The sequence below is a fragment of the Microcaecilia unicolor genome, chromosome 2 (genome assembly GCF_901765095.1).
Source record: "Microcaecilia unicolor chromosome 2, aMicUni1.1, whole genome shotgun sequence".
In the NCBI taxonomy this organism is placed as follows: Eukaryota; Metazoa; Chordata; class Amphibia; order Gymnophiona; family Siphonopidae; genus Microcaecilia; species Microcaecilia unicolor.
The window spans coordinates 141,059,490-141,071,770 of NC_044032.1; the positions used below are offsets into that span (position 1 = coordinate 141,059,490).

Below are 12,281 nucleotides of genomic sequence, written 5' to 3' on the forward strand. Positions count from 1 at the left end.
CAGTATGCTCAGAAAGGAAAGGCCAAATTTTGGCGATATTATAGAAAAAGAAACAACAGGTTTTAGCAGTCTGCTGAATATATGCAAAGAAGGAGAGAGAGGAGTCGAAGATGACCCCAAGGTTACGAGCTGATGAGACAGGGAAGATGAGAAGTGTTATCCATGGAGATAGAGAATGGGGGAAGAGGAGAGGTTGGTTTAGGGGGAAAGATAAGAAGCTCAGTCTTGGTCAGGTTTAGTTTCAGATGGCGCTGAGACATCCAGGCAGCAATGTCAAACAGGTAGGCTGATACTTTGGCCTGGATTCCTGCTGAGATTTCTGGTGTGGAGAGGTAGATCTGGGAGTCATCAGCGTAAAGATCATACTGAAAACCATGGGATAAGATCAGAGTACCAAGGGAAGAAGTATAGATGGAGAAAAGAAGAGGTCCCAGGAGAGATCCCTGAGGTACACCAACTGACAGTAGAATAGAAATGGAGGAGGATCCACCAGAGTATACACTAAAAGTACGATAGGAGAGATAAGAAGAAAACCAGGAAAGACTAGAGCCCTGAAATCCAAGTGAGGACAGCGTATCAAGGAGTAGGCAGTGATCAACAGTGTCAAAAGCAGCAGAAAGATAGAGAAGGATGAGGATAGACTAGAGACCTTTGGATCTGGCCAGGAACAGGTCACTGGAGACTTTAGCAAGCGCTGTTTCAGTTGAATGAAGGGGGCGAAAGCCAGATTGAAGTGGATCAAGAATAGCTTGAGATGAAAGAAAGTCAAGGCAAAGGCAATGAACAGCACCTTCAAGTATCTTGGATAGGAAAGGGAAGAGGGAGATGGGGGGCGATAGTTGGAAGGACAGGTAGGGTCCTATGAAGGTTTTTTAAGGAGTGGTGTGACTACAGCATGTTTGAAGGCATCAGGAACAGTCGCAGTGGAAAGTGAAAGATCGAGGATATGACATGTAAAAGGGATGACAGTAGGAGAGATAGTGTTAAGTAGATGGGTGGGAACAGGATCAGAGGAACAGGTAGTTAGTTTTGAGGAGGAAAGAAGATGTGTAGTTTCCTCTTTAGTGATTTCAGAAACGGAGGCAGGGGTTGGAGGGTTGAGAAAATGGATTAAAGGAAGGAGAGGTGGAGGTGACCTGGTTGAGAATTCAAGTTTAATCTTGTGAACCTTATCATGAAAGTACTCAGCCAGAGTCTGGGGAGAAAGTGAAGGGGGAGTTGGAGGTGAAGGCACTTTGAGGAGAGAGTTCACTGTGGCGAAGAGACGTCATGAATTTGAGCCAAAAACTCACTTTATTTTGTCTTGTCAACAGTATGTGTTATCATAAATGAGACACCTGAGTGACACACTTAAGAAAGATTGCAGTTGCTATATCAAGTGATCATTAAAAGTGAAATATTGATTCTACAACACAGATAGGATATAAATAAACTCATTTAACTGTGGCTTGTCAGCTATAGCAAATATCATGACTGTGGTAAATATCATTAATGAAATACTTGTACCTACATACTGTTTACCAGCACAGCATATTGAGGGCCACAATGGAAGACTTCAGGGGCCGCACACTGGAGACCATTGCTTTAGGCCATGAATTGTTCTGATTCACATCTCTTACCTAAGGTATCCACTTCCGTAACTGACTTTGTTTCCAGATGAAGATCAATATCCTTAGGAATGGTTAATGGTTTACTCTCAATATGCCCATTATACTTCCTGAAAGAAGATAGACATGCATAGATTTAAACAACTATTCTATTAAACTGCTTCAGTATAAAAAGCAGTTAATTCAGTGTGAAATATTAGTAAACCCCAGAGACCTCAATTCAGTTCCTCTCATCTTCACTCAAACTCTTTGCTACACAATGAAGCAATGCAAACTACCTCATCCAATGTTGTAAATACTACTGGCACTTACTTAATTATTCTTAGGAAAATATATTTCCTTTTCAAAAATCACTCCATTTTTTTCAGTACTTTTGGTGTACAAGACTGTCCAATTATTTCTATAACTGGAGATGGGAAGGTAAAGAGAAATATGAATACTGGCATTTGCCATACTAAAAAGGTGAGAAGTCAGATTGTGAGCTCAGTAGAGACAGAGAAAGTACCTGTAAGGTAACATATAAACTGCTCTGGTTGTATCTCAGAAAGGTGGTATATCAAGACTCTAATAAGTGTGTATGGCGGTGATTTGTAATGGTCCCCTAGATCTTGAAAGCTTAACAAATTACTTCTAAGTGGGAATGCACCAGTTGTCTCAACTACACTACTATCTTTTTTATATTGTCTATTCTACCAACTGAGATGACAGATCTATTTAGTGCTTGTATAAGCATCAAGCCACTAATGTTTTTGGAAGTGGGATGAACAAAGAGCAGAAGGGAGCAACCAAATCCCCATGGTACACTATCAGTTTTCACTGCCCCCTCAAACTGCAGAGTAAACTTTCACCTTGCTCTGCCCACTCCTCCCCATGGCACATCTCACCTTGATTTGTCCCTCCTCCTGACACACTTACTTGTCACTCTCTTTCATGGCACACTCACTTCTCCTTTTCCCCATGAGACACTCACTATGCTCTGTCCCCCCCCCCCCCCCCCCCCCCCCCCTCCAATGACACTATTACCTTGCTCTGGTTCCCCTCTCTCCTCATGGCACATCAGCTGCTCTCTCTCTCTCCCCATCACACAGAAATCCCATGGCAGGAGGAGAAGGCAATGAACTGCTGCACACAGGCAGGCTTATTTTCGAAAGTGATCGCCAGCCATCTTCCGACATAAATCAGGAGATGGCCGGCAATCTCTCAAAAGCGGCAAAATTGGTATAATTGAAAGCTGCTTTTTTGACACCATTGCCGCTTTCCCGTCACTGAACCGGCAAAAGTTCAAGGGGCCGTGTCAGCGGCGTAGCGAAGGCAGGACATAGGCGGGCATGGGCGTGGCTACCAGATGGCTGGCTTTCGCAGATAATGGAAAAAAAAAGTGGCGATAATCGGTATTTCGTCGGTTTTACTTGGTCCTTTTATTTTCACAACGAAGCCTCAAAAAGGTGCCCCAACTCACCAGATGACCACCGGAGGGAATGGGGGATGACCTCCCCGTACTCCCCCAGTGGTAACCAACCCCCTCCCACACTAAAAAAAAAAATAAATAAAAACCTTTTTCGCCAGTCTGTATGCCAGCCTTCATACCCAGCTCCCTGACAGCAGTATGCAGGTCCCTGGAACAGTTTTTGTTGGTTGCAGTGGACTTCAGGCAGGCGCACCCAGGCCTATCCCCCCTCCGACCTGTTACACTTGTGGTGGTAAGTGTTGAGCCCTCCAGCCCCCCCCCCCCAACCCACTGTACCCACCTGTAGGTGCCCCCCTTCACCCATAAGGATTATGGTAGTGGTGTAGAGCTGTGGGGAGTGGGTTTTGGGGGGGGGAATTGGGGGCTCAGCACCCAAGGGAAGGGAGCTATGCACCTGGGAGGTATTTGTATATATTTTTTTAATTTTTAGAAGTGCCCCCTAGGGTGCCTGGTTGGTGTCCTGGCATGTCAGGGGGACCAGTGCATTACAAATGCTGGCTCCTCCCACGACCAAATGCCTTGGATTTCGCCAGGTTTGAGATCGCCGGCATTTTTTCCATTATCGCTAAAAAACAAAACAGACCATCTCAAACCCGGCGAACTCTGGCATTTGGCCGGGCCAAACCGTATTATCAAAAGAAAAGTTGGCTGGCCATCTTTTTCGATAATACGGTTTGGTCAGCTGTTTGCGTGGCGCCACCAAAATAGATCGCCAGCAACCTATTTCGCTGGCGCAGTTTGATTATTCCCCTCAGGGTCACTTCCTTCTCCTCTGCCAACTTAGCCCTGACTGTTTAGGCGAACTACAGTTTTTCTATGCGATTCTTCACTCTTTGAACATGAGTTTTTGTTCTGTCATGGAGTCATTATCTAATGGTTATTGGTTATTGTTGATTTCACAGGTTGGGTTGTTGAAGTTTTAAGGCTTGAGAAATGGCTCTTCTTTTGTAGCTATTAGCTAATAATGTATCCAGGAAGATGTGCTTTTCTTTCTGAAGATTGTTCAGGTCGCAAAAGCTTTGTTCACTTCTTTTTGTGGCCGGATGGTGGTAGAACTCTGCATGTAGTTGGTATGGTTGGGTTTTCTGCATACCATGGGGCTCATTTTCAAAGCACTTAGACTTACAAAGTTCCATAGGTTACTATGCAACTTTGTAAGTCTAAGTGCTTTGAAAATATGCCTCCATGTGACCCAGGTTTCCATCTGTCCGCTTCATGATCATTAAGGTCCCTGTTTACTAAGGCGCGTTAGCATTTTTAACACGCCTACAATTAGCACACACGCTACAGTGGGGGAAATAAGTATTTGATCCCTTGCTGATTTTGTAAGTTTGCCCACTGACAAAGACATGAGCAGCCCATAATTGAAGGGTAGGTTATTGGTAACAGTGAGAGATAGCACATCACAAATTAAATCCAGAAAATCACATTGTGGAAAGTATATGAATTTATTTGCATTCTGCAGAGGGAAATAAGTATTTAATCCCTCTGGCAAACAAGACCTAATACTTGGTGGCAAAACCCTTGTTGGCAAGCACAGCGGTCAGACGTCTTCTGTAGTTGATGATGAGGTTTGCACACATGTCAGGAGGAATTTTGGTCCACTCCTCTTTGCAGATCATCTCTAAATCATTAAGAGTTCTGGGCTGTCGCTTGGCAACTCGCAGCTTCAGCTCCCTCCATAAGTTTTCAATGGGATTAAGGTCTGGTGACTGGCTAGGCCACTCCATGACCCTAATGTGCTTCTTCCTGAGCCACTCCTTTGTTGCCTTGGCTGTATGTTTGGGTCATTGTCGTGCTGGAAGACCCAGCCACGACCCATTTTTAAGGCCCTGGCGGAGGGAAGGAGGTTGTCACTCAGAATTGTACGGTACATGGCCCCATCCATTCTCCCATTGATGCGGTGAAGTAGTCCTGTGCCCTTAGCAGAGAAACACCCCCAAAACATAACATTTCCACCTCCATGCTTGACAGTGGGGACGGTGTTCTTTGGGTCATAGGCAGCATTTCTCTTCCTCCAAACACGGCGAGTTGAGTTCATGCCAAAGAGCTCAATTTTTGTCTCATCTGACCACAGCACCTTCTCCCAATCACTCTCGGCATCATCCAGGTGTTCACTGGCAAACTTCAGACGGGCCGTCACATGTGCCTTCCGGAGCAGGGGGACCTTGCGGGCACTGCAGGATTGCAATCCGTTATGTCGTAATGTGTTACCAATGGTTTTCGTGGTGACAGTGGTCCCAGCTGCCTTGAGATCATTGACAAGTTCCCCCTTTGTAGTTGTAGGCTGATTTCTAACCTTCCTCATGATCAAGGATACCCCACGAGGTGAGATTTTGCGTGGAGCCCCAGATCTTTGTCGATTGACAGTCATTTTGTACTTCTTCCATTTTCTTACTATGGCACCAACAGCTGTCTCCTTCTCGCCCAGCGTCTTACTGATGGTTTTGTAGCCCATTCCAGCCTTGTGCAGGTGTATGATCTTGTCCCTGACATCCTTAGACAGCTCCTTGCTCTTGGCCATTTTGTAGAGGTTAGAGTCTGACTGATTCACTGAGTCTGTGGACAGGTGTCTTTCATACAGGTGACCATTGCCGACAGCTGTCTGTCATGCAGGTAACGAGTTGATTTGGAGCATCTACCTGGTCTGTAGGGGCCAGATCTCTTACTGGTTGGTGGGGGATCAAATACTTATTTCCCTCTGCAGAATGCAAATAAATTCATATACTTTCCACAATGTGATTTTCCGGATTTAATTTGTGATGTGCTATCTCTCACTGTTACCAATAACCTACCCTTCAATTATGGGCTGCTCATGTCTTTGTCAGTGGGCAAACTTACAAAATCAGCAAGGGATCAAATACTTATTTCCCCCACTGTATGTAAGCACCTATATGGATAATGTAGGCGCGTACATTGTTAACAAGCATTAAAAATGTTAACGCGCCTATAACGCGGCTTAGTAAACAGGGCTCTAAGTCCAGAAAGGGAAAGCATGCGTTGATCTCAGTCTCCATGGTGAATTTTATATTGGGGTGGCTGCAATTTTTTTTTTTTTTTCAAATTTGAATCCAATGCAGTCCAAAGAGAAACATAAAGGTTAATATCTTAGCCTCCATTACAGAGGAGAAATGGAAAGACAAAAAGAAAAACAAAATTCAAATGATTACTTTGAGTGTACAAAAATTATTAAATGTACCCATCACCATCCCCCCATATAAGCTACAGAAAATATGCCCAATTTTACTTATGCTCCTGAATACATTTCTCCAGATGTGATGAAAGGCTATGAGATACTTTGAAACCTAAGAAAAAAGATACTTCACCAAACAAGTGTCTCAGACCAGGCCAGTAACACCCTACACTGTCATTGTGTGGCATATAGACACACTGGGAGAAAACTGAATTTTCTGACCATAGAATAATCCTTTTTTCTTAAAGTAAGCACATCTTATCTTTTTCAGAGAAGAAAATAACCAACAATTTTTGGAAAATTTAACACATGCAAACTTTTATTTCAAAGAGAATTTTCAAACGCTTCATTTCTGGTGTATAAGAAAACTGTCATTTATAGCCACAATTCCAGTGGACTGCATAGATAAGTGTAGACTCCACTTTCTAGAACAACTGTTCAATAGTGAGCAACTTACCATCGGTCTCCTCTAACTTGGAAACAGTTTACTGAGTAAAAATGCACAGCTGGGCGATAATAAATAAAAAAAACAGGTTAACTATCTACCAAATGTCTACCAAAGAAACACTCATAAAGGCACTTCATCTGATGTAGAAACAAGAAGAAACGTCACAGTTTTAGGTATTATCAAATCAACAGAGTCTTCTATTGGTCCTTTCGTCTCAGGAACACTAGCAGAATGAACTCCAGTGAAGAGGGGCTTGAAAGAGTAAAGGGAATTCCAGGGTCATCCCAGGGCGAAAAACAAAAAACATCACAACTCACAAGCGAATCTAAAAACTACCTGCTCCAGCTTGTCCCAGTCCGTCTGATCCAGGTTATCCCTGCCTGTTCCAGTCATCTGCTCCAGCTTGTTCCAGCCCGCCTGATCCAGCTCGTTCAGCCTCTCCCTGCCTGTTCCAGCTACCTGCTCCAGCTTGCCGCAGTCCATCGAATCTAGCCTCTCCCAGCTTCTCCCTGCTCGTTCCAGTCCATCTGCACCAGCTTGCTCCAGCCCGCCTAATCAGCTACCTGCTCCAGCTTGCCGCAGTCCGTCGGATCCAGCTTCTCCCAGCTCCTCCCTGCTCACTCCAGTCCATCTGCAACAGCTTGTTCCAGCCCGCCTGATCAGCTACCTGCTCCAGCTTGCCGCAGTCCGTCGGATACAGCCTCTCCCAGCTTCTCCCTGCTCGTTCCAGTCCATCTGCAACAGCTTGCTCCAGCCCGCCTGATCAGCTACCTACTCCAGCTTACCGCAGTCCGTCGGATCCAGCTTCTCCCTGCTCGTTCCTGTCCATCTGCACCAGCTTGTTCCAGCCCGCCTGATCAGCTTCCCCCTGCTTGCTCCAATCCCTCCGCTCCAGCTGTTGCAGCCCGCCTGATCCAGCTTGTTCCGGCCCGCCTGATCCAGCTTCTCCCTGTTCGTTCCTGTCCATCTGCACCAGCTTGTTCCAGCCCGCCTGATCCAGCTTGTTCCGGCCCGCCTGATCCAGCTTCTCCCTGCTCGTTCCTGTCCATCTGCACCAGCTTGTTCCAGCCCGCCTGCTAGCTTGTCAGCCATTGACTTACCTGCTTCTCCAGTCCATCAATTCCACCAATTCCAAGCCTCCAATCCAGCTTTTCTGCTCTATCTGCTTCACACCCCACTCACTACACATACACCTGTTACACCTCAATCACTACTTATGGCCCCTGTCCACATTCTCTTCCTTGCCCTGTCCCTTCCTAATTTTTCCCCTCCCCCTACCGCTGTCTACCACTGGAAATCATTGCCCACCCATGACCCTCCCGTCCTGCTCGCTACGGCAATACCCTATTCACCCCCATCCCTCACCACCTCACCATCTCTCTTGTCCCCCTCCTCCTTCCTAGCTCTTAACCTTCAACACTTCCTTCCTGCCATCAACCCATCACCATTCCTCCTAAGTGCATCCCGTCTTCGTCGCCCGACCTCCCCCACCCTCCTCCGCACTCTCTTGCTCCTCCCTCTTGCTATCCGCTGGAGACATTAATCCTAATCCAGACCCCCCTCACCTGTCCTCCTCCTATCCATGCAAACGATTCCGTGATGTCTCCAATCTCGTCTCTATTCCCCTCCTTCCCCCCTCCTCCCTCCCCTTCTGATGTGCCCTGTGGAATGCCCACTCGGTCTGCAACAAACTGCCCTTCACCCACGATCTCTTCATCTCTCGTTCCCTTCAACTGCTCGCCCTAACTGAAACCTGGCTCTCCCCTGATGACTCGGCCTCAGTCACGGCCCTTTGCCATGGAGGTTATCTCTTCTCCCACACTCCCCGCCCAGCTGGCCGTAGTGGAGGCGTCGGGCTTCTACTCTCGCCCTCCTGTAGTTTCCAACCCCTCCTCCTACTGTAGTCTCACTGCTTCTTATCCTTTGAAGCACACTCCATTCGGCTATTCTACCCATTGCCTCTCAGAGTGGCAGTCATTTACCGCCCCCCTAATAAATCCCTCTCTTCCTTCCTCACCAACCTCGATGCCTGGGCTTTCCGTTTTTCTCGAATCCTCATCTCCGTCCCTCATTCTCGGAGACTTTAACATACACGTTGATGACTAATCCAACCCTCACTCTTCTCAGTTCCTCACTCTAACATCCTCCTTCAACCTCCAGCTATGCTCCACCACCCCTACTTACCGAGACGGCCACTGTCTTGACCTCGTCCTCTCCTCTTCCGGCTCTCCCTCCAATTTCCACGCTTCAGCTCTTCCTCTCTCCGATCATCACCTGATCACCTTCACACTTCTTCACCCCCCCTCAGCCCCATCCAACTTTAACCACTACCTCTAGGAATCTCCAGGCTATTGACCCTCCCACCCTAACCTCTAGTATTTCTAATCTCCTCCCCTCCATCACATCCTCCGAGTCTGTCGACAAGGCTGTCTCCGCATACAATGCCACTCTCTCCTCTGCTCTGGACACCCTCGCACCATCCACCTCCCGTCCCACTAAGCGTACTATTCCTCAGCCATGGCTGACCCCTTACATCCGTTACCTTCGCTCCTGCGCCCGATCTGCTGAACGCCTCTGGAGGAAATCCCACACCCATTCAGATTTCCTTCACTACAAATTCATGCTATCCTCCTTCCACTCCTCCCTATTCCTTGCCAAACAGGATTATTACACCCAATTGACCAATTCTCTCAGCTCCAACCCCCGTCGTCTCTTCGCCACCCTTAACTCCCTCCTTAAAGTGCCCTCCGCTCCCACCCACCCCCTCGCTCTCTCCTCAATCACTGGCCGATTACTTCCGCGACAGGGTGCAAAAGATCAACCTTGAGTTCACTACCAAGCCATCTCCTCCTCTTCACCCTTCAGCCCTCTCCCTCAACCAATCAACCCAGGCCTCCTTCTCCTCCTTTCCCGACATCACCGAGGAGGAAACGGCTCGCCTTCTTTCCTCCTCGAAATGCACCACCTGCTCTTCTGATCCCATTCCCACAAACCTACTTAACATCATCTCTCATACTGTCACCCCCTCCATCTGTCAAATCCTCAACCTCTCTCTCTCCACTGCAACTGTCCCTGACACCTTTAAGCACGCTGTAGTCACACCTCTCCTCAAAAAACCATCACTTGACCCTACCTATCCCTCCAACTACCGCCCCATCTCCCTCTTACCCTTCCTCTCCAAAATACTTGAGCGCGCCATTCACAGCCGCTGCCTTGATTTTCTCTCCTCTCATGCCATCCTCGATTCACTTCAATCCGGTTTTAGCCCGCTACACTCAACAGAAACAGCACTCTCTAAAGTCTATAATGACCTGTTCCTTGCCAAATCCAGAGGCCACTACTCCATCCTCATCCTCCTCGATCTATCCGCCGCTTTTGACACTGTCAATCATGATTTACTTCTTGCCACACTGTCCTCATTTGGGTTCCAGGGCTCTGTCCTCTCCTGGTTCTCCTCCTATCTCTCCCACCGCACCTTCAGAGTTCACTCTCATGGATCCTCCTCCACCCCCATTCCGCTATCTGTTGGTGTTCCCCAGGGATCTGTCCTTGGACCCCTTCTCTTCTCAATCTACACCTCTTCCCTGGGCTCCATGATCTCATCTCATGGTTTCCAGTATCATCTCTATGCTGATGACACCCAGCTGTATCTCTCCACACCAGACATCACCGCGGAGACCCAGGCAAAGGTATCAGCCTGCTTATCCGACATTGCTGCCTGGATGTCCAACCGCCACCTGAAACTGAACATGTCCAAGACCGAGCTCATCGTCTTTCCACCAAAACCCACTTCTCCTCTTCCTCCACTTTCTATCTCAGTTGATAACACCCTCATCCTCCCCGTCTCATCTGCCCGCAACCTCGGAGTCATCTTTGACTCCTCCCTCTCCTTCTCTGCGCATATCCAGCAGATAGCCAAGACCTGTCGCTTCTTCCTCTTTAACATCAGCAAAATACGCCCTTTCCTCTCTGAACACACCACCTGAACTCTCGTCCACGCTCTCATTACCTCTCACCTTGACTACTGCAACTTACTCCTCACCGGCCTCCCACTTAGCCACCTATCCCTCCTTCAATCTGTTCAGAACTCTGCTGCACGTCTTATATTCCGCCAGAACCGATATACTCATATCACCCCTCTCCTCAGGTCACTTCACCGGCTTCCAATCAGATACTGCATTCAGTTCAAGCTTCTCCTTCTTACCTACAAATGCACTCAGTCTGTTGCCCCTCACTACCTCTCTACCCTCATCTCCCCTTACGTTCCCGCCCGAAACCTCCGTTCAAATCCCTCCTCTCATTACCCTTCTCCACCACCGCCAACTCCAGGCTCCACTCATTCTGCCTCGCCTCACCCTATGCTTGGAACAACTTTCCCAAGCCCTTACGCCAAGCCCCCTCCCTGACCATCTTCAAGAGTTTGCTTAAAGCCCACCTCTTCAATGCTGCGTTCGGCACCTAACTCTTACCTTTCAGGAAATCCAGACTGCCCCAATTTGACTGCCCCTATCAGACTGACTGTTCACGTGCCCTTTAGATTGTAAGCTCTTTGAGCAGGGACTGTCCTTCTATGTTAAATTGTACAGCGCTGCGTAACCCTAGTAGCGCTTTAGAAATGTTAAGTAGTAGTAGTAGTAGTAGGATGAAGCACAGAGGTACGTTTGTCCAAACTAAAAGACTCATTCCTGAGATGACAGTACCAGGAACTGTAAAAAACTGTCCACATGTCCCTTTACATTAAGCGTAGATATTAACACTGGTTTAAGATAAGCCTTCAGAAAAATGTTTTTAATAATTAAAATGACATTACAACCTAGAGGCCCCTTTTACAAAGGTGCACTAGCATTTTTAGCGTGCGCTAAACGTTAGAGACAATCATATATTCCTATGGGCTTCTCTAGCATTTAGCCATGCTAATCATTAGCGGGCACTAAAAATGCTAGCGAGCCTTTGTAAAGGGGAAAGGAGAAATGGGACTTGATATACTGCCTTTCTGTGGTATTTTGCAATTACATACAAAGTGGTTTACATACATACAGGTACTTATTTTGTACCTGAGGCAATGGAGGGTTAAGTGACTTGCCCACAGTCACAAGGAGCTGCAGTGGGAATCGAACCCAGTTCCCCAGGATCAAAGTCCGTTGCACTAACCACTAGGCTACTCCTCCTCCTTGGTGACTTAAAAGCAAATGCAAAATATTGTCAGAAGGTTACATTTATTTTTAACACATTTATACCCCACATTTTCCCACTAGTTGCAGGCTCAATGTGGCTTACACAATACCATAGGGCAGGCTACGGTTTAGTAAATACAATTATAATGTAATAGTACAAAAGTAATGGTAAGATGGTAATCGTATAGGTATCGCACCATCATTGAGAGGGTTGCCCATGAACTCCAGGTCTTGAGCCTGCTGCTGCGGAATGTTTGTCCGAGAGAAAGGAGTTCCTCTGCTGAAAACGGGCATGCAAAGTGAACCCAGCAGAACGCCCCGAGCGGTACCTTCTAGCTTCACGGAAGCGAGGTCTGTAAGAGGAGGGAACCGCCTGACCCTTGGAAGAAGG

General features: G+C 47.2%; 1 protein-coding gene across 1 annotated transcript in view; it reads right to left on the bottom strand.

Moving 5' to 3' along the window:
* The window catches only part of TMEM161B (transmembrane protein 161B), a 187,246-nt gene that overhangs the window by 122,721 nt on the left and 52,244 nt on the right, over positions 1-12,281 (bottom strand). The window contains exon 4 of the mRNA XM_030193365.1: positions 1,620-1,717. Within this exon, the coding sequence (XP_030049225.1) occupies positions 1,620-1,717 (98 nt within the window). The remainder of the gene's footprint in view (positions 1-1,619; positions 1,718-12,281) is intronic.